Source organism: Plectropomus leopardus, chromosome 16, assembly GCF_008729295.1.
Source record: "Plectropomus leopardus isolate mb chromosome 16, YSFRI_Pleo_2.0, whole genome shotgun sequence".
Taxonomy (NCBI): Eukaryota; Metazoa; Chordata; class Actinopteri; order Perciformes; family Serranidae; genus Plectropomus; species Plectropomus leopardus.
This window is the reverse complement of record NC_056478.1, coordinates 22,383,068-22,405,477: the sequence shown is the minus strand read 5'-3', so window position 1 is coordinate 22,405,477 and position 22,410 is coordinate 22,383,068. Positions and strand designations below refer to the sequence as shown.

General features: G+C 37.8%; 1 protein-coding gene across 2 annotated transcripts in view; it reads right to left on the bottom strand.

The window, feature by feature from the left end:
- The window catches only part of fam184ab (family with sequence similarity 184 member Ab), a 169,673-nt gene that overhangs the window by 101,871 nt on the left and 45,392 nt on the right, over positions 1 to 22,410 (bottom strand). For both annotated transcript variants that reach the window (XM_042503815.1, XM_042503816.1), the window contains exons 2-3: positions 3,537 to 3,656; positions 1,409 to 1,567 (exon numbers count right to left, since the gene is read on the bottom strand). In XM_042503815.1, coding sequence (XP_042359749.1) covers positions 1,409 to 1,567; positions 3,537 to 3,656 — 279 coding nt within the window. The remainder of the gene's footprint in view (positions 1 to 1,408; positions 1,568 to 3,536; positions 3,657 to 22,410) is intronic.

Here is a 22,410-nt window from a genome sequence, read left to right as displayed (position 1 = left end):
TTTCCAAGTTGCTCATTTTTCCCCATGTTTTCAAAAGAAATCAATTTGGTAAGGGTTCAAAGGTTTAAATGCTTGTGAAAGGCGTCTGAATTCAGCACAAGAAAAGTGATGTCAATCCAGGATTCACAGGGTTAATCACAGATCTCTCCCCATCATAACACACTAATAGTTTGGGAATCCTGCGGAGAGTTTTCCACAGTAGAAATTGATTGTCAATTTTAAACTTTGGTTTGGAAGCTGAACAATCTGCAGTACACCATGTTGCTCATCACAGCTACATATCTACCTGCATTATAGGTTAGAAAGATGAGCTCCAGCTGACATTTTTGGCAAGCCTCTTTTCAAAAAGAGATGACACGTCACCCCGGTTAGCAAGTGTTTAAGATGACACTGTGTGAAAGACTGGCAAGATCAGAATGTCCTGGGGGTGTTATAAGCATAGTGAGACATTTTGAGTGACTCAGTTTTTCTGTGGAATTGTGTGAACTGTTTTCAGTGTTATGTCATAGAAAATTTTTACATATGAAAGTATGTAAATGTAATCATAAATAATTGTATAAAGATGAATGATTCATACATGTTAATGGTTTAGATATTGTGGAGGACCTTAAAGTCCTTCACTGACTCCAGGGTGTCTGATTAAAATACTGAAAGATCAAGACCTTGTAGACGTTAAGACTCCAATGTTGGACTTATTAGAGATATATTGCATAAAGCTGAATGATTCTTCTGTTCCTTAAAGGTTTTGGGATGTCTTTGACCATGTTTGTGCTGTACCAAGATATAAACAGTACTATACATACACCAATGTATGCTGTACTTAAATATTCATTCAAGATCAACCAGGGCTCATCGAGTTTATTATTTTATTCATCAAAATGAAGATTAACTCAGAGTACATATATTTTCTACATCAGTGTCATTTATGATAGCAAATGAAGAGCCTTTGGGTTTGGACTTTTGGTAGGACAAAAGAAGCAATCTGAAGACATAACTTTGGGTTCTGGAAAATTATGACTATTTTTCACAGTTTTTGTAACATTTCCACACTAATTGATAACTCCATTAGTCTTGAAAATAACTGGCAGATTACTTGATGATAAATTAGTCGTTAGATGCAGCCCCAGGTACTGGTATTGGTACTATTACAATAATCTTAAATGATAACCATCTGTAGCAACATGTCAAATGTCCAGACAAACACAGTGGTGACACTGACTGGCTATAGAGACTTTCCAGCCTTACAACAGGAGATGGAATCCAACATTTATACTGGTTACCTGCACCTGTGACTGCAGCATAATATTGGACACACACGCACACAAACACCCACACGCTGGCAGGCACACAAGCATGCAACCACGCAGGCACATACACACACACCACATCAGATTATTCCTTTGTCTACCTGAGCCTCAGTGCAAAGCTGCATGTCCTCCACCCTCTGTCGATAGCTCTCAAACTCGGCCAGTGCCTGTCTCTTCATCCTCTCGTGGAGCTCCATGGACTCTTCCAGAGACTGGATCCGCCTCTTCAGGTCCATCTCATCGCTTATCTTACTCTTGTACTGTTGATTTAATCAAGGAAAGTATCTTGAATTTGCATCTGAGGGTGCACCAAAACACATGAAATCATGGAACATGTGCCAGATTGTGTGAAAGGAAAGACTGATGACCGTTTTTTCTTTAAATAAATTGGCTGATGTGCACATACTTTAGATGCGTCCTTGAATTAGCCCATTAATACTAATGGGTACTTAGATAAAAGTGAAAATTAAAAGATCAAATAGGTGCATTCTTTTCATTTCAGTACATTATATTTCATTCAAAGCACAACACAACTACCTCCCCTCCAGGCAGACTGTGTCGAAGTGTATGGCATGTAAATGTCTTTTAATATGTGTTCAGCTGTTCAAGGTTAGTCACTTCGCTGTCAGGGAAGCGAGTAATTCCCATAAGGAGAGATGACATATAGGCCTAAATAATTAATATTCAGTTGATTAAATATTGATGAGTTCGTTCTGAATATGATCTCGGCTCTCTGGCTCTCCGGTGGATCCGCTGCCATGTGATAGTGTGCAGCTACAGTACAGAGAAATACTTTAGTTTAGTGCAGCTGTAGATGACCCTAAGATATACACTGAAGCCGTCTCATCTTGACCGACTGACCCTAATGTGACTGCAGTGAGTTTATTTCCAAAGAGTCCCTTTGACTTGTTTTATTATTCACTCCGCTATTAATCTATTTAACTAGAAAAAGTTATAAATAACTCATGAGTTGTCAATCACTCTAAAAATTATACAATAATATGCACTTACTTATTCCTCCCAGGAAGCAGCCACTGATTACATTATTCATTTAAATCAATGTTCATTTACACCCAGTTGTGGAAATTAATCAGGCACATTTACTCAAGTATTGTACTTGAGTTCAACTTTGAGGTACTTGTACTTTACTTAAGTATATATTTATATTTATGCTACTTTTAAAAGTACTTCTACTCCACAAAATGTCCGAGGCAAATATTTGTTTGACTAATTTAGTCACAAAATTTGCATTATTAATACAAAATATTATCAACAAGTTTTTATTAAAGGAGCTTTATGCAAAATTCAGAGTGCATAAGTTGTCTGCACATGGTTCTCAACATAGAGATGGCTGAGCCGGCAGCTAGTGCTAAACAACAGCAACAATGCTGACAGAGCTAAAGGTGTTAACCAATGGGGACCCGGAGGGTAGGCCTACACTTCTGCAACAATGCTGTCTCGATATCTGCCGCAACCATCATATGAGTGCAATGCAAAGCGACAGCAATGAGCTAACCAGTGGAATACAAACACAGGGACTCACATGCACTAACTTGTTCTGCTGGACTGGCTACAAAAACAAAAAACAGAGAAGCTCAGTTTTCAACACAGAGGTAGCGTGACTTCATTCTTTGCTCAGGATGCCATTACTCCACTTTATCTTTACTTAGCAAATAGTGGCTTGCTGCTTTATTAATGCTCTGAATGTTGCATATGGTACCTTTTAAAAAAGGTAGCTGCTCCCCAGCTGCTACCTTAAAGTGATATGTACATTAATATATGAAAGGTAATATATAATAGTAATATAATATACATTATTCTGACCTTGCCATTCTGCAATAAGAGTACTTTTACATTTGGTAATTTCATATAATCATTTTGATGCATATTCATTTGTACTTTAACTTAAGTTTTTTTTTTTTGCATGCAGCACATTTACCTGTCACAGTATTTTTAAACTGTGGTGACACAGTTCACACCCACAAAACTGCTTTCTCCCTTGACTTGCAATATCTGCAAGCTCTCTTCTATCTGTCAGTTCTCTTCTATCTTGATGTTAAGGAAACCAAACATCAATGGTATCCTGCATCCTTCTTACATATACTCTTTGCATCCACATGGAGAAAGAAAATGCATCTGACATTTCTTATGAACAGAGGACAGATGATATAACTCAGAGAACATTAAAATAATGTAAAAGCATTTTAAAATAACACAAAATTTAAAGACCTGTAGTATCTTCTCTCTGGTCTCTGAAAGAATCTGCTGCACCTCCTCTTCGTGGGCCTCCTTCAGAGTGGCGATGGCCGCCTCGTGTTCATCATTTTTTGTGTTCAGTGCATAGATAACCTGCAATGGAGAGGGGAGAAACCCATTAGCTGTTAGACATGTTCATAGACAGGAGTTATTGCGTTATTAAAACTGGTGGGGGACCAGCTGCACCTCTAACACTTCAGGTCCAACCACCGTGAAATGTACTGGACTGTTGTGTTGGATGTTGTTCACTTAAAAATTAAAGTGGAGACAACAAATGAAACCACATTAACACTGTAGTGTACAGAGATATGAAGATGAAAGGAAGATTGAAATTGATGCTTACGCTCCATACCTTTCAATTTATTATTTATGTAATAGAAACACTTCTCATACAGCATTTATACCATCGAGTCCTTTCCCGAAAACTATCATAATGACTGACTGATACATCGGTCAGCTGATTTTATAGGCAGATTCTTTGTCAATCACAGATATATCTGTATCAGTTTATTTGTTTTTCGATATGTACAATATGAAAACTTTATTTTTTACTTAACATAATGTAGACAAAGACAATGAGACAAAGTAATTTATAATTATCAAACTCCCGATAAAGTTTACAAATTTAGCGCTGTAAAATTTAACTGTAAAATATCCTGCCTTTACTACATATCTAGCTATCAAAGGGATAAATAATTGCATTGCATATATATATATATATATATTACTTACTATATGCCCACATTTGCCCAAAACAAAATTATTTTACTGTTTAGGATTAGGCAAATCATTAAAGCCCATGTCGCAATTTACATGAATGTATTCTTCAGATCAAATGCAATGAAGGACATAAAGCCGGCCAAGATTACTGCCGTGTTATGATTATAAAGCTATTGCACTGCAAATGAGCTGTGGCATATAACTAGTATACAGCTGCAAACAGTGGATGCTGTAAAAAGCTTCCAGTGGTTGCCTGGATGTTTCCAGTATTAGCTCAGAAGCATCAGTGATGCCCCACAGTCATAAATTAGAAATTGGTTGATGCCTCATATTGCTAGGGATAAAAATAACACAAGTAAACTGTTGTGCATGAGATTGACCTTTAAATCTGTCCCAAAAATACATGCAGCCATCCAGAGAGCCATAATCTGACAGCACAGTGATCCCCAGCTCACAGGCAGAGAGGGAGAGAGGACAGAAATGGGTTTTACATTTCCACATGAAAAACCACGAGACACTCTTCCCCATGCTTCTCTCCCTGCCGTGAGAATCAACATTATGTGTCGCCTTCCTTTGAAAAAAAAAAAACGAGTCAATAATTCAGCACATTGAACTGTGCGATGTTGCTAAACAGCCTTTGTTTATTCCGGTCCAAAGTCCGTCAACAGAATTAGAAAAGGGAGTACGGAGAAGAAGAGGAGAGATGAAGGAGGGCAAAAGCTTTCTTTGAAACAATGACATCCACTTTTTATGCCTTGCCATGTCTCGCTGAGAGATGAAAGGATTTAGTTTGACAAGTGGTGGTGATTTTCAAATTCCTATTTGTTTATTCCTCGCACACACTGCTGAGAGCCACAGAGCTTTACTCAATAAGAGAGGGAACTTAAACACATTGTAATCAAGAGGTACTCAGCCATAAGAGCTAATCCCTAATTTGATTTTACTGACCTCCTAATGTGAATATGATCAGCATCCTCTTTTGCCCGTATGGTGCATATTAAATACATCCTGACATTTATGTAGTTTTTTAAATGGTTACTTTTGTTTTTTTAACCATTGTTTATTCAGGGAAAACTGACTGAGCATTAAGCTTGTTTAAAGCAATGCCCTTGATTCATATTATGGGCTAAAACATATAACATACATATATATATATATATATATATATTAAATTACTTAACTTTTAATTCAAGCCAGATGTGCTAACCATATTTTCATTACATTTTTTTCTTCCACTTTTTTCATATTTGCATTTGGGCAATTATTCAATATTATCGTTTATTTTTAACCCATGTTGTTGTGAAATAAGCCTTAGTTGTTAGTAGTATTTGGCAATATGCAGAAAATCAAATAACACAATATTCTTAATCAATAATGATATTGTGACAATGTTGTAGGATTGACTATTGGTGCTTTCACAAAATATTGACAGTGAGAGTGAATAAAGGTGAATAATAGAACAGTGTCAGAAAACCACATCACACAAATGTTAAACAGCCTTTAACACCAGGAAAAGAGAACACTTAAGATATAACAATATCAAATATGCAAAATCCAAAAATACGATATCTAGTCTCATATCACAATATGATGACATTAATATATTGCATAGCCCTTGCTGTTAGCAGTTGGGTTTTAGCTTGACTATTTGCTGTTGTTGTTTAGTTTCTCAATGAAAAAGCAACAGTCACCAAAAGGATCACCAAAGTCATTAGCATTTATCATCTGGGGAACATGAATATCTGTGGGGAAAATTTTAAGGTAGACCAACATTTTATGTAGCTAGCATTGTTAAAAATACTGAGACATCTTAAGGATAAAATAAAAATAGTCATGTTGTGTAGTTTATTTAAACAGGCTAAAATCATGATTTTATCCCACAGGGTTTCACAATCTGTTCTTCCATATGAACATCTCATGTCAAGTCTCTTTCTCTACTTTTTCACACAAAAGGTCCGAGATCAGAGGCCAACTGCAATAAAGCTGGGGAAATTCAGTTTGCTCCAAAATAAAACATCTTTTCCTCCACAAGTCTAAATTATTCAGTCAGCTCAGTCTCTCGCCAGCTTACAGAGTGAATGGAGCAGACGTAACAGTTAGAGGAGCTAAAATCTTCATCACATCCCGAGAGTCATCTGCACACTTCCGCAGATGAAATGCACTAATCATAATGCTGTGTGGTCTGCTGATACGCACACACAAAACAATACACACACACACACACACACACACACACATCGAAGTAAACACACACACCAGCAGAGACTGTCAAGATCCTCATGAACCAATACACCCCCCGTCCAAACTCATCATCATAATTGGCCTGACAAATGGCCAGAGAGACGAGGAGGCAGAGAAAACCGTGTGTCTGTGTGTGTGTGTGTGTCTTTATGTGTCAAGGAAAAAGACAACTGCTGCCTGAGACAAAGCCTGCCAATATTGTCATAATTGTCATCATGAGGGATCAACACATATTGAATCTTGCAAAACAGCACCATGCCAAAAGCAGATACTATTCTAAAGGTGGTTGCAGAAACCAGCCAATAGCCTGTGTCAAAAATGCACAATACTTGAATTTAACTACGTCACTGAATTTAAGTAAATAAAGTATGATTTTTATCAGAAAAAAAAAATCTGTAAGAGATGTGTAAGAATGTACCATGCTGACTTTGCCTGTGTCATGCAGTATTGTAAATGTACGCTGATTTTATACCCCAAGTCACTGTGTTAACATGAGCAACAGCATAGGGAAAATTTTCACTTTGCCAGGGCTTTTCTTGATTTTGAAATACAAATAATTGAAATTGACAACATAGTCATTTTCTCTTCACTGTCAAAGAGCAGTGTCCATTGTGGAATTATCAGGAAACACAGATCAACTCAAGCCGATCAAATAGAGTTCTCTGGATCTTCTTAGTCCATCTGGGTCTGATGTGTAGCTATTTTCTTGAGCCTGATCAAGAGATTGCACAACGCTGCAACAATGATGCCATCATACATTCATTGTCAACATATTATTACAATATGTTTAATAATGACTTGTCTTTAACTTTGTTTTTTGTTTTCACAAACTCCCTCTTAAGCTGCTAAATGTTCCATTATTTTCACCAGCTAGTTGCTATCTTTATCTGCTGTACAGTGTTTGTATCATAGTGGCTTGCTGAGGCTGGAAAAAAGATTTAAGAAAGTAGTGAGACTGACCCATACAGTAAGGCTGTGGGCTTTAAATCCAATGATGCCTCATATGAACTGCCCACAAACACATTGATATCAAGCAGATGAAAGAAAAATGCATTTTTAAGTTGTTGCATTTGGTGTAGCACTCTGCTAGATGGTAATGGTTGATGAGTACATTGATCTTCTTCAAGTCTAGAGTCTTCTTTTGGTTTAATCATGTTGAGTGTTAACTAAAACCCAGTGGTAGAAGAAAATCTCAACTCCTTTAGTCTTCATCATTTTCAAGTAAAAAAATACTCCATTGCAAGTCCATTCCTGACTTCAAAGTTACCTTTGAAGTCAGGAATGTCACTGAGTATTATCAGCGTTACACTATTCTAGAATTTACATTACTCTGGTTTGATCACTGACGAATACATGTAAGGTCATTAAAATGTTGGAATTAATAGAATTGGAGACAACTTTTGATACTTTGTGTAGATTAGGAGTACAGGACTGCTTCATATCATGTTTTTTTGGTTAAAAAAAAAGACTAAAAGTGTCTTATACTCAGTGAAGTATAAGTATGTTAAAATTGTACTTACCTGAATAATACTTAAATAAATGCAGTTAGTTACATTACACCATCATAATGTGGACTGCTGGGAAAAGTTCATGTGATATTTACTTGCATTAATGGTGTACATTAAGTAGTTTATTTTAAATGAATAGTTAAAAAACTGCAATGTCAGCTTAAGACACAAGCTTCCTTTTACTACGACGGTAATTTGCTGGGTGGCACATGGTGTGTGTGCGTGTGTGTATGCATTGTTCTTAGGTATAAGTGCATACAGAAAAACAGTTAGAGTGAGTGTGAGACAGATAGGGAGAGAAAGTGTGAGCGAGCGATCTTCTCATCTCCTCGGGTCGATCGGTTCACGTCCTTGGAGGAGTTTGCATAAATGTCAGTGATACCACGCGGATCGATAAGGTGACAGCAAAATGCCACAAATTTCATCTGTCAGCTGGGAGAAAGTCACAGCTGAGAAACTCACTAAGACTTTTACCAGGCGTGAACCCCTGCTAGCTGCTGGATAAAATATGACTTTGCTGTCAAACACTAGGAAAAGTGAAAAAAATGCCAGAACTTCCTTCTGCTCACTTTTACATGAACATCTTAACCTCTATTGTACTTTCTTATCTTCATGTGATTCCTAAAATTCCTTGACTGTGAATCCTTACAACATAACCTTCACACCCACATTCAAGAGATGTAAACTTTATTTTTCTTTTTTTACCTTTTCCTTTTCTGTTGTGTCAACTTGTGAATATTCTGCATTGCACTCTTGACAGTTGCTTGTCAAAATGAACCCCAGAAAACACGCTCAATAAACAAACTGTAACTGTAATGTCAAAAAACACCACATGAACGTTAATGTCTATGAATATATTCATAAACGCAGACATCTACATAATCCGCACAGAAACAGAAGTGAGACTGCATATAAAGAATCTCATATTAAGTGAAAAACCCCTATATTAACCCGTTTTATATTTTCGAGAATAAGTGTATTCTGAAGTAAAAAACAAAACATGTCGCAACGCGAGACGACACTGACCTTTGCACTGGCAGATTTATTCAGTTAATACGAAAATGGAGACAAAAATGACTTGTTTATAAAACAGATTTCTGCATTGCTCAAACACTAGAAAAGTCAGGAGTTAATCAACCCAATCTCTCTCACAACTCGTCAAATGCAGACACTTCAAGTTGAGTGGCCCTAAGGGTCATACACTGACAAACAGAGGCACCCTTTAGCGGCAGTATGAGACGCAGCGGGCGGTGCCATTGTTTGACGTTCAGGGTAAAAAATGTAGTAAACAGAGTGAGAAGTCAGCAAACTCTGAATTTAAATTCAGGAAGCTGCTCTTAATGTTCTTGTAACCAAAAGTCAATCGGGTAATTTTAATGATAACATAGTGTGCTACAATGTCTAACACACTATGCAAGACAAATATGTTAAGTGATGTTATACTACATTAGTAACAAACATATAAAGCAAAACCATGATGTTTTTTTGCTTAAATGTGAGGAGGTAAAGCTAAAATGAAAGTTTTGGGGTTTTTTTTCCTAAACCAAGGTTTAAATTGTTGCTTTTGCCAACTGCCAGCATTACCTAGTGGATCACAGACCCCGACATGGCCAATAATTCCACAAGATACGGCTCTGTAGTGTTGTATTTTTCTGATTTGTTGCTACCATCCAAAGCCATGAAAAAAGGAGAGTAGCTCTATGTCTCTCTAAGGATAAGTGGAAGCATTGTGATTTACTCTAAATCTGGAGTATTTGTACCTTTAGGTCAGTATATCTGCACTAAGGGTTGGAAATACAAGCCTTATCCTTTCCATTCAAAAGGTATTGTGAAGTAGTTTGTTCACAGTGGGACTGAAATCCAAAGCCGCTACTAAATGCAACAAGCATTTGTGGATATAATGAAAACATTACTGACTTTTGAAATCCAGCAGAGAAACTTTAAGAGCATGAAAGCACAGTATTTCTTCATGAAAGTAATATGAACACCAGCAGAGAAAGTAAACAGTAAAAGTTCATTCATCTTTGCTTAAAGTTACATTATATTAAATGGGGTTTGTTTAGACTCAAGTCTTTGAACTGGCAGGATGAAAGCTACCAACGCAGAAAAGTCCGTCCACAAAGCTAATTGCTAGCTTTTGCAAAAAGACCACAAAAGTATGTAAAGTAACCTGCAGACCAAAGACACAAACTTAAGCTGAATGCACAATAACAGCAGGTGCCAAATGTTCCTCTGGAGTTGTGTCACTGGCTTTTCACAGGATCAAAGAGAGAAATAAAAGATAAAAGGGATACTGGTTCTCTGCAGAAACACGGCTGAACAACCTCAAAAGATCTAATGACTCCTAACCAACTCTGACTGGCAGCAATCTCCTCTTATTCCACTCTCACAGCCCTGCACTCACACCTCACTCATCTCTCAGCTCGAGTCTCTCCATCCGCTGATGAGACTTTGATGATAATGATGATGTCTAATGACGACCATTTCACCACCTTAACACTAGCCAGTAGTCATTTTCCTCCCTGTGGCAGTGGAGCTTTGTCTTACAGTGTGTGCACATAAAGGAGTAACTGCAGAGTGATGAAGGATGTACTGATGGAGGCACTGTAGTGTAGATAGAAGAATGGCTGCCACCTTATAAAGACTGAAACCACTCTTGTGTCCTTTAGATGTAGGGCAGCAGCCAGCGGGTGGTTAGCTTAGCATAAGGACTAGAAAGAGAAGGAAACAGCTCATTATTTCCAACGGTAATGAAATCCACCTACCAGTATCTCTAAAGGTCACTAATTAACACGTTACAACTTGTTTGTTTCATCTGTACTGTACAATTGTGGTAATGAAAGACTCTTGGCTCTGAGCAGATCACAGGCAACCAGCAAAGACTCCAGGAAGTAGCTCGTCCCGGGCCAAAAGGAAAAAAACATAGCTCGATGTAAAATGGCAAATTTTAAGACTTTATTTTTGTACAGATTAAACAAACATGATATGACACGTTAATCACTGATATTTAGAGGTGCTGGCTGGTGGATTTTGTTATTTTATGTGGCTGTTTCCCCCTTTTGCCAGTCTTTGTGCGAAGCTAAGCAAACTGGCTGCTGGTTGTATCATTTTTGATATAAGACAGGCATTGATTTTATAATGCCAGAAAGCAAGTATTTCCAAAAAGGTTGAAATATCCTTTAAGATCAATTTGCTTTTTCCAGAAGCAACTAAGAATTGAAAAAAATAAATCATAAAAATGTCAATTCTATTTCAGTCACACATCCCTGCAACACGTACTGATATGCAGCACATTAGAAAAAAATAAATCACATTTTGAAAGCAAGTTTGAGTCCAGAGTGGAATGACTTCAAAAGTGAAGCCTTGCAGATATGAACATCTGTGTTTTTGTTAGCAGCATATCGATTTCTGCACTCTTGGGGACAAAATCGTTAACCGCGTGGAAGAAGGGCAACGGGGAGACGCGGCATTTAATTGCTGCAACAACTATTGATGTGTCATTTCACTGGCAGAGCCCTGTTAGAGAAGGGGCTGTTGCACAGGGTAGTCAGTTTAGTGGAAAGCTAGTTTAGCGAGCAATTAGCTCCATCATTACTGTTGCATAGCAAATCATTGTTCTGTTGATGGGAAGCCAGCCTTATTTTCTCTCTTTTCCTCACTTCATTCCCTCTCTCTTTCTCGGGCTTTAACACTTTATTCATCCACTAGACTTAAAGATACAATCTCTCACATAAATGCTGTCCTTGAGTAAAGACATATTTCCTCAATAAGAGCTCTTCTAATTTATTTTACTTATTTATTGGATCATTGAACATTTAAGTTTTGTTTTCTTTGGATCATTTTGTGAGAATGTCAACTCAAGGTCCACTTATTATACTGCACTTACACTATTCACTCCATGTCATGGGCTTCATCACTTGATTGAAATTAACTGAAAATACTAAACTGACATGTCTAAATAAAAAACTTGTTACAATGTCACTGACATTCCACACACACGTACGTGATCTGATCATACCTGACCTTGTTCCATTTGCTGATTAAGTCCATGACATTAAATTAAAAGCTTCGGAAAGCTGGAAAGTGGACCCTGAGTTGTGATTTATTGGTCATAACACAGTTACTGTTGAACGTAATTAATGTGAGGGTTATACTGATGAACAAAACCACTTGGTTATAGTTAGGAAAGATCATGTTTTGGCTGTAATTACCCAGCATTGGGGGCACAATCGCAGCAGGAAAAGCAGCAAATTCTCAGAAAAAAACAACAACTTTCTGTGCCACTATCCTGACAGGAAACACAGGGATGTCTTGGTAAAAAAAAAAAGTCAAAGGAATCATTTGATTAACACTGACTGGCTACTACAAAACACCCATGTTTGGAGCCTCAGTAGCAGCTGGAAACACACTGATGGGTTTCTACAAAACATGCAGGAGTGGAGCCCAAAGAGCTGATGGAAAAACACAAACTGATTCCTACAAAACACACACATTCAGAGCCTAAAAAGCCTCTGAAAACACAGCTATGACTTGTGTTGTTGTTTGTTGGTGTCAAACAGTGGTCTGCAGCTTGGCAGCCATCTCATCCAGATGACACACTATTCACACTATTCACCATCCCCTCCACCTCCCAGAAACAAAGTCAGCTTACGTCACTTTAGAAATGTTGATGTGATATGTATGAAATATGGAAATGCAACATATTCGTGGTTCGCAGAAACCTACAATGCCAACATTTTCTATTGGTGACTGGACACTTGTCATAACATTTGCAGTATAATGCTGTCACACAATTCCTAAAATAGTGAGAGTGTATTAAATGAAAAAAAGGGATAAAATGTGATGTGATTATCAATTGTCAGTAAAGAAAGCTACATTCATATTACTGTACATCCTAATGCTTTGACATCTGATCACTATAATGGCTTTAAATACTTGACTGAACAATTTGATGAGACATGAGCGCAAAAGACCCTGTGAGCTGCGGTGAGGTACATTAGGAGGTAATTATCATTACCTTATTACACTCATTAGCATTTAATCATTGTCTAATTGGAAACTAAATTTCTAATTTTGAGTAGGGAAGACTGTGGTAACAGAAATTTCTGGTTTCATGGATTCTTATTCTTTGTCTTCCCTTTTGCGCAAACTACTAACTGATTCTATTTCAAGCCTCTATGTTTAAATCTACAGGCAGATAAGGATGTGTATTGGGGAGACGTCATAAAGCACAAACTGGTCTCCAGCCTGTTGTAAATCAGGTCATTTTTAGAAGTACTCTTGATATGTATTAAAAATGACTTCTCTCTGTCTGTTCTTTGACAAGACCCATGTGTTGTGTTTACTCCCTTTATGGCCATAATTCTTTTGTTTACCCCTTCAACAAAGCCTGGTTCTTTTATTTGTGTAGCTCCACTTTTTACAGCCCTTTCTCATCTTTTTCCAGTCTGAAGACTTAAAATGATACATGGATATGACATTTTTTGATCAAACTGATACTGACTTTTTATTATAAATTGATCTGAGCTCTGATCTAGTGTCATCCAGTACAGATGGAATGAGAGAGACAGGATTCCTAATTCCAGCACAATATTGCACCTAGAGTCCACACCAGTATGCGTACACTTGTTTTGTGCATAATAAAAAATAATATTTCAAAAAGGACAGTTCAACCTAAAATCAGGATATTTTTCCTATTACCTGTAGTTCCATTTATCAGTCTAGATAAAGTGATAAATAGCACTACAGGTAAGTGGCAAATATGTATTTTTGACTTTGGGGGTGAGCTGTCCCTAAACACCAGCAATTTGCAGATTAAAACCAATACTGGTTTCAGCTCTTCCTCACATCTGCGATGTGCTGCATCATCATTGCACCTTCCCCCACCACCATCTCAAAGTTTCAAATTTCTAAATAAAAAATGCACACTGAGGCATACTGCCATCTCATTTCCACAGCCTCAATATTATGCGTTTACTGGGAGTGAATTTAACGAAGCAGGGAGAGAGAGATAGGAGGCCTAATTACTTTAATTATAAAGTGCGGCTGTGATCTGCTAAACTGTAAGGTGCACCTTAATCCGTCAGCTAATTATGGGATGTTCCTTGGCGGTCTAAGTTGCGGTGCAGTTGAGATCGGGTTGAGCCAATTAGTAAAACGCAAAGTTTGGCATTTATTAAATGCAGGATTTGTGATCAGTGGATCAACTTTTTTGGTATTATACCAAATAAACTGCATTAGCATCAGATTCTAAATGAAGAATCTGAACAAAGTCATGACTTGCTTGTTAGAGTCTGTTCTGTCAACTTAGGAAGGCAGAAAACCAAATGAAGCAAGGCTCACTGCAAACTGTACGTTTTTGGGTCTGTTTTTGGGGAAGCTTTTAATGCAAATGTCTCATATTTTTTCAACACTGCTGAATAAATCAAGAGGCCATTCACCACAGTTTTCGAGATGATAACATTTGAATGCCTTAGTTATGTAAAGGCTTTGGTCTTGGCATTTCATGTGAATATTTCCATGTATATACACAATCCAAATAAAATGTAAAGCACAAAATGAAAGCTCCAGAAAAATATGTGAATTGTACATTGGTTCAAATGCCATAACTTGGGAGTCTCAAGAACAGGAACAGCAAAGCCTCACACCAGTCTCAGTAAAGATCTAGTTAGGGCTGAGAGATATGGCTAAAAAGTTATATTTTAGGCTATCACAATACGTATTATGTATTTCAATACTAAAACACAAAATTTTAGTATTGAAATACATACAAATACAAGACTACTAATAAACTGAAATAAAATACTGTTATAATACAGTCAAATTAGGTCTTGTTATAATAAAGGTCAATAAAGTACTGATGTAATAAAGTTAAATAATGTGTTGTTACAATAAAGTTCAATAAAGTACTGTTATAATAAAGTTCAATGAAAAAAACATGACAAAGTTCAATAAAGTACTGTTATATTAAAGTTCAATAAAATACTGTTATAATAAAGTTAAACAAAGTACTGTTATTATAAAGTTAAATGGTTTGTTAAATTGATGCATCAAAAAACTGTTTTAATAAAGGGGAAAAAATGTTACAATAACATTAAATAAAGTAGTGTTATAATAAGTCTTAAATTGATGATTAAATAAATCAAAGCAGAAGCACTGGTGTGTTTATTTTGAAGCAACTGGCAGTTAGCTTAAAGCTAAACAGTTAGTGTGGCGCCTTTAAACATGGGAACTAATTCACTGTGAGCTGGGAACAAACTGACAACTCTCCAGTTCTTAAATTAATAATGTTTGCAAGGCGCACTGGTGCTCCATGGTCTGGAGCCCTGTGGATACAAAAACACAAATTGCTTAGGAGAATTGATCTGGATGGTTGAATGAGTGTGTGTGATGTATCATATTTGCGAGTCTCTGTGTGTGTGTATGTGTGTGTGTGTGTGTGTGTGTGTGTGTGTGTGTGTGTATCTGTAAGAGAAAAACAACTGCAGAGTGTCATGCTTGTGGCTTAAAAGCACGACAGTTTATACTCAGTGTTTCTAATATAGTCATTTAATGTACCCCACACATCACACACCATACCTAGATGTAATCACACAGATAGTGATTTTATTTCTACATGATTTTTCCCACATTTATGCTAATGTTGGGACATTTACCCCAAAACACAAGAAGGTATATTAAGTGTGATGTCCAATGTGCAAAACTGGACATGATGTGCTTTACACTATTAAAAACTATTTGTAAAAGTGCTTCTTCCCTCCAAAAAAGTGTCCGGCGATCATCCCAATACAATCAGACATTATGACATTAAGATTTGGCAAGTGAGAGATCTTTTGTCAGCATTAAATACACTTAATGTATTATACTCCTCTTGTGCAAAGACAGTTTGCAGAGTTATTACTGAAACATTTAGCAGCGAAACTATTTTTGTCACACAGTTTACTCACTGCAGCGGAGATGAAAAGGCCTGTCACAGATCAGACAGAACATCAGATCATATGAACAGAGACAGTCCTGTTACGCTCATTTACATTTTACTCTTAAATATTACAATTGTTTTGATGGAAAGAATAATATTCCAGTTTATTTGTTCAGTGCCTGGTCTTTTTTATGCTCTGTGCAGAAGGGAGAGATAAGAGTAAGTCTTTTTAACAGCAAACACTAAATGTTGACATTAAGATTAAAACAGAAGTCATCAGTTTTTTAAATTCTACTTGTGATGGCTTAATTTGCAGTGATGCCTGACTGAATGAACATGTGCTGACTTCATGAAGGACCAAATTTACTGAAACTCCTGCATCTTGTCTTTTTCCCGTGCTTAGAAATGGGAGCATCATACCACAAACAGGCTTACTGGTAGGGAAGAGCAGCTCTTCTGTCATTTGAGTTATTCTGCATGTAAACAGCAATGTGTACCTCTCTGCTTAATGCATATGCATTTAGGGATGGATCACACAAATAGCAGTAAATCCAGGAGAAAACATCAGCCACATGTGATAAAGTCCTCTTAGGTTCTTAGGTAGAAAATCCACCACTTCCAAAAAGATATCTGCACAGGTTTATTAAAGGAAGCTTGTGCAGGAAATCTGGGCCTTGGTGCCTGATTTCTATGGAGGAAATTGCACTAAACACAGGTGGCCTAACATATGTTTGGCACAAATCTGAATCCAGTTTTGCCAACAGAGTATTTTTAGCTTAACAGCTGTTGGCAAGAAAGTCACAATTCTGCACTTTGGCAGATATTTAACCAGTTGTTCTGGCCAGTGCTCCCAGTACACATATAACCTGAACGCATATGGCTGCAAAAGTGTGTGTTGTGTGTTTGTGTGTGTTGTTACTGCATTATGTAATATAAACAAAGATGCCTCTAAGAGAGTAATAAGCACCATCTGGAGCCATTAGTCTGCTGTAAGTTCTGATTGCATTGTATTCTTCTTTTTACCTCTTAACACATGCGCACACACACACACACTATATATATATATACATATATACTTTGTTGTGTCTTACCTCCTGGGGTATTTTATCTGGAGGTGGTACTGTGATGACTGATGCTGGCTGGATTCGGAATATCTACTGTGTTTCAGTTAACGTGTGGGATGGGTCATACAAATGACCAGACACGTAAATAAAATATTCATTTTCTCTCTCACACACACACACACACACACACACACACACACAGAGTGAAAGAGAAATAAATAAATATATGTTTCTATCGAATTAAATGGACCAATTTATCGCTCTAACATTGGTATACTGGCTGTTTACCTTGTTAGCTGCCATCCACCTATCGGCAAAGAAGATGACATTCACAGATTGTCGATGTCTTTCTGTCATGTCGCATCCTTTTTCATCTAAAAAGCAGGGTTTGAGACACTAAAAAACATGTTTGGGACGAACATCGATCTTCCCTTGGATGCCTTTAGGATGACAGGACACAGAACACTCACTATCCACATGTCACTGTTTCCCAGATTGTGTTTATTGGTATTGGCAAGAGCAGATCGAGTTAAACAGCTGTTAGCAGCTAGTGGCCAGACATAACAGCTCAAAGAGCTTTCACTGAGTTACATAACTAAGCATTTCAACTATTGGGGGAAAGTAAATTATAATGTTCTCATGATGTGTTCAAATGTAACCTTGTAAAACGTAGTTTATGGTGAGAAACTTGAATATTTGAAGCTGTTTGAAGACGAACTTTGTTGATGTTTTCACAGCAAAATAAAACAGATATTAGAGAGATAATTCTAATATACATAGTAAAAAGGCTTCTGAAGCACTTTTTAAAAAGATGTTTTTTTCATGTGAAAGAAGGTTACATTAAAGATTGTTTCAGAAATTGTATTACTGATTAATATGCTAACTCAAAGATAGTGTTATAAAGGGCTGCATGACTTTAAATCATAACTTTTTAGAATAAAGATTTCTTTGTTTCCCTGACATAAAAGGGGGAATAAATACAAACAGAAACATAAAACACTGCCTAAACCTAACCTTCATAACTGTTTGTTAATTACGTAACTGTACTTAAAGGAAGTAACATCATTCATGAGGCGCTAATTAGTATATCATACAAACTGTTGTGCATGCACTGTTATAGGATATCATACAAACCCGTCTATGAGAACACGTTCTTATTTTACATTTTAACTTGCAAATACAGGATTTGTGTGCATGAACACACTGACAGACAGATAACACACACTGAGGCAGATGCCAGGGCGTCTTTCATGTCTCTGATGGTGTGATATTTTGCAGTAAGGCAGGTTTATCTGTGACACATGCAGTGATTCCTGCATATGTTGCAAAATCTAAACTGATGTAAAATCATGTTTTGAAGTGGCACACGCACGCGCACACACACACACACACACACACACACACACACACACACACACACACACACAGATCCAAACACACTACTAGAACTCTGTGGTTCACACTGAGTGATATTTTTTTCTATCAAGATTGCCAACTTAACTTTAAATTCAATGTTCATATAAATTGGGAATGAGTACGTTAGGTGCAGCAGCTATGTCAGGGGTGATATTTTTGGTGAATAAGTTGATTAAAAAAAATGCAGAAATAATAGTCAAAGCCAGAAACACATTTCATTCATCTCTAGTGGTTTACTGCAAGTCAAACTGATGGTGCGCCTCGATTTTCTAGCTGCTGAGATAATTATTTTGTTTTAAGACAATCCTCAAAAAAAAAACAGACTGCTACCCTGAACGTTTGCTTTACACACGGAGCATAAAATATATTTGTTAATTAATGTGACATCCTAAAAGAATAATAAGAAGTTAAACCTGGCCCTACAAGTTGGCCTAATTATCACTGTTTTGAGATACTTTGGAGCATTAAAGCATCTAAAACCTGACAGATTCAGCAGCTTAAACAGCTAAAAACACATAATAAGAGTCACAGTCATCCACAGCAGGACAGGTGAGGTGAGATGTCAGAGAAGAGAGCTGCGTGAAGAACAAAGTCGGTGTCTGAGTCTTTTTCACTTTTCTAGCTTTCTGATCTCAACGATACAATTGGGATGCAGCCCGGCTGCTGTCAGTGTGTGTGTGTGTGTGTGTGTGTGTGTGTGTGTGTGTGTGTGTGTGTGTGTGTGTGTGTGTGTGTGTGTGTGTGTGTGTGTGTGTGTGTGTGTGTGTGTGTGTGTATGTGTGTTTTGTGGAGACCCTGAGTTGATTACAGCCCATCTTCTGTCTACTTTCATCTGTCCACAGGTCTTGGCAGTGTCGGGCTCCTACAACAGCTCTTTGCTCAGGTTTTATTAAGGATGACTGAGGGGTTCATCCCACTCCATCTCTCTTTCTCTCTAAGGATTAAGTTCACTATTGACGGTAGCTGGAAAACTATCAGCTTTACTTCTTCTCTTATATCTTCATTCTCGCTTTTGTTGTCCCAGACAGCACTTAGAGAAACAATACATGTGTACCAAACCCACTTTTTCTAGGACTGAGGGTTTTCGGTATTTGAACGTAAAAAACAATGTTGAAAGAAATGTTCCAAGTGGAGCAAGTTGTGCATCTCACTGTCATGTGGAAGACTGGAGTTTGTGTCCCATCAAAGACCTGCAATTAATGTCCATTTTCTAAACCCTAATGGCGATATTTCCCTAAAAATAATCAAGCATTTTAGTGGTAGAAGATCCACACCTTAGCCAGAGCTTACTGCCATGACATTGTAAAAGCAGGAATCTTAAAAACAGTGGCTTTGGACGTTACCTGTGATGTTGCAAAATCATATGGACCATACCATGCTACACACAGCTGAAAAAACTATGACTATATCTTTCATTTCTGATGTCCTCTGGCTCTGTCATTATCATTTTACTGTCTTAATGAGCAAATAATGATTAGTTTGACCTTGAGAAAACCACATTATCTAACTTTCTGTTATAACAACTGATAAATACATATTTGTTTTTGTCTTTTAAATGTTCTTGACATGAGCACAACTGTCATCGTGCCATTCTGCATCCATCCAGTTATCTGTTACAAGAACTGGTGCCTTACTTCCATTTCTATCTTTTTTCCCTGACTGGACTGATTTGAGTTACTGCAGGAAAAGCGAGCTGGTCTCATCGTTAAAGAAATTAATAATCACTTTGTACTGGTTAAGGAAGCTGAATGAAACAGCTGCATACAACATTCAGAGCCCGATTCAGAGTCTGAGCCAGGATTGTCTGCACACAGCTCTCAACATGGAGGTAGCTGTGCCGGCATATGGCAGCTAATGTGGCTAACAGCCTGAGCAGTGCTACAATGGCAACAGTGCTGACAAGGGATTTCAATGGTTAACCATTATTGAGTTGGATTAATTTTGCTATTCTTAAATGTTGTGGACTTCACTCAAACTGGGTCTGGTGGGAGCTAGCTAGTCGCACCGCTCATTCAGCAATTATTTCTATAACGTAGTCCAAAAAAAAAAGTGTTGCTGTGGCAATATTGCCTAACCTCAGGGCTCCCTCCAGGACGCCTTGGTAAGTGAGTGGCTTAATTTTGAGCAGCAAACACCATTTAGCATTGATCACTATGTTATCACTCTTAGCACAATTAGCAGTGTAAGCACAGCTAGTGGTGCTAAAATAGTTCATGCTAAAGGAGTTTTGTGGCTGAAAATGAAGCTGCTTACTCATCAGTGTTATATGGGGAAAGACTGGCGGGTGGCTACCATGTTTCCGCAGTAGTAATGATGAATGAACACTGCTGCTAGCTCCAACCCACCCACGTGGTGTGCAATGCAGAGCGACCAAAGCATTGGCTAACAAGTGAAGACCGGGCAGTTGGAAGCGAGTACTATCTGTCAGCAAAGAAAAACTAAACTAAAACAAACTGTAAGACATTCACTTGACAAAACATTACAAGTTTATGACCAAGATTGTGCTTTATTAAAGCTCATTGAGTCAACTGAGCAGCCGACTAAAAGAAAAGGTCTCTTGTACATCACATTTTTTTACGTTTCTTTTTTTTTCTTAAAAATTACCGGTTAGTTACCAGTTAATAGGTGTCAGGCTATCAATAGCAAAATTAAACGAAACTGTCATCCCTAGTGCTGACAGAGCTAAAAATTTAGGGAGACCGTGAAGGTGGGCGGTTCACTTCTACGACACCAGCTTTCCAACATTTTGAGTCTGGGTGGTGTCAACGGTACCCGCCGTATGAAAGCAGTTCAGAGTGGTGGCGATAAGCTAGTCAGCGGGATACACAGACAGGGACTCACATGCACGAGCGGCCTGACCGCCTACCACTATAAAAAAAACGAAACACACACACAGGGAGCGTGACTTAAATCTCTGCCCAGGACGCCATTACTCCACTGTATCTTTCCATAGCAAATAGTTGTTTGCTTTATTAACGCTCTGAGTGTCATATACGGCTCCTTTAATAAATTGTCAAGTAGACTGGATCAAACTGGCTGATGGAGGCAACAAAATTGCAAACAGTATGCTGTGGGACCGATACAAGCTCTGACAACCATGAACCTGCAGTATACAGCTGCACAGCAGGTAGCTGACAACATTTATCAGCTCTGATTAATGTATTGGAAAAAGGGATGAATGGAGGCACTAACACCCTCATGAATTTACCCTTCTGGTTTTTTACACCTGGTTCCATTTATTTTTATATCAGTTAGCTCTGAGAGATTTTATAACTGACTCTTTCTGTGCAGGGGGAAGCAGAATGGGAAGGCTGTGAACAGGGGATTAAATAAGTGAAGAGAGTTTATCATTTATCCCTCCATCCATCCACCCCTCTCTCCCCGCTGTCACCAACAGGCTCGGGAGGAAAACATGCTGATCTGATTTGTGAATGTGTGTGTGTGTGAGTTACAGAGAGAGATGTGTGTAGTTAAATTATAGACAACACACCTCTGTGCTGGACAGACAGAATGAAGTGAAAGCTTAAATCCCTCACAAAGGAAGCACGACTGGCTGCTGAAATATGGCTTTTTGGACCTGCACCAAGTTTTTTGATAGACTGCAAAGGACATCATAACTGTTAAAAGACTATTTCTTTCTTTTTTTGCAAAAAAAGGTATTGAATTGCTCTGTGGTAGTGACATAGATGCATGGGCATTAGCTCGGGCAGTTAGTCTTGAGGCCGGTAATCTCCCAGCAGACTCACAGACTGTTAGACAAAAATAAACACAGCACATGGAGCTTGACAAACAACACGTTTAAAACTCCACACATAAAGCCACCTACAATGGAAAAAATACAACTTGTATGTGTTTCAGAAGCTGCAGTTGTATCAGAAAAAGGAACCCAAGAACCATATATATAGCATTATCTGGCTTTTGTATTTAATGGGAAAGGTTCCCATCTGCATTCATTTCTGGGACAAATTACCCCTTCAGAC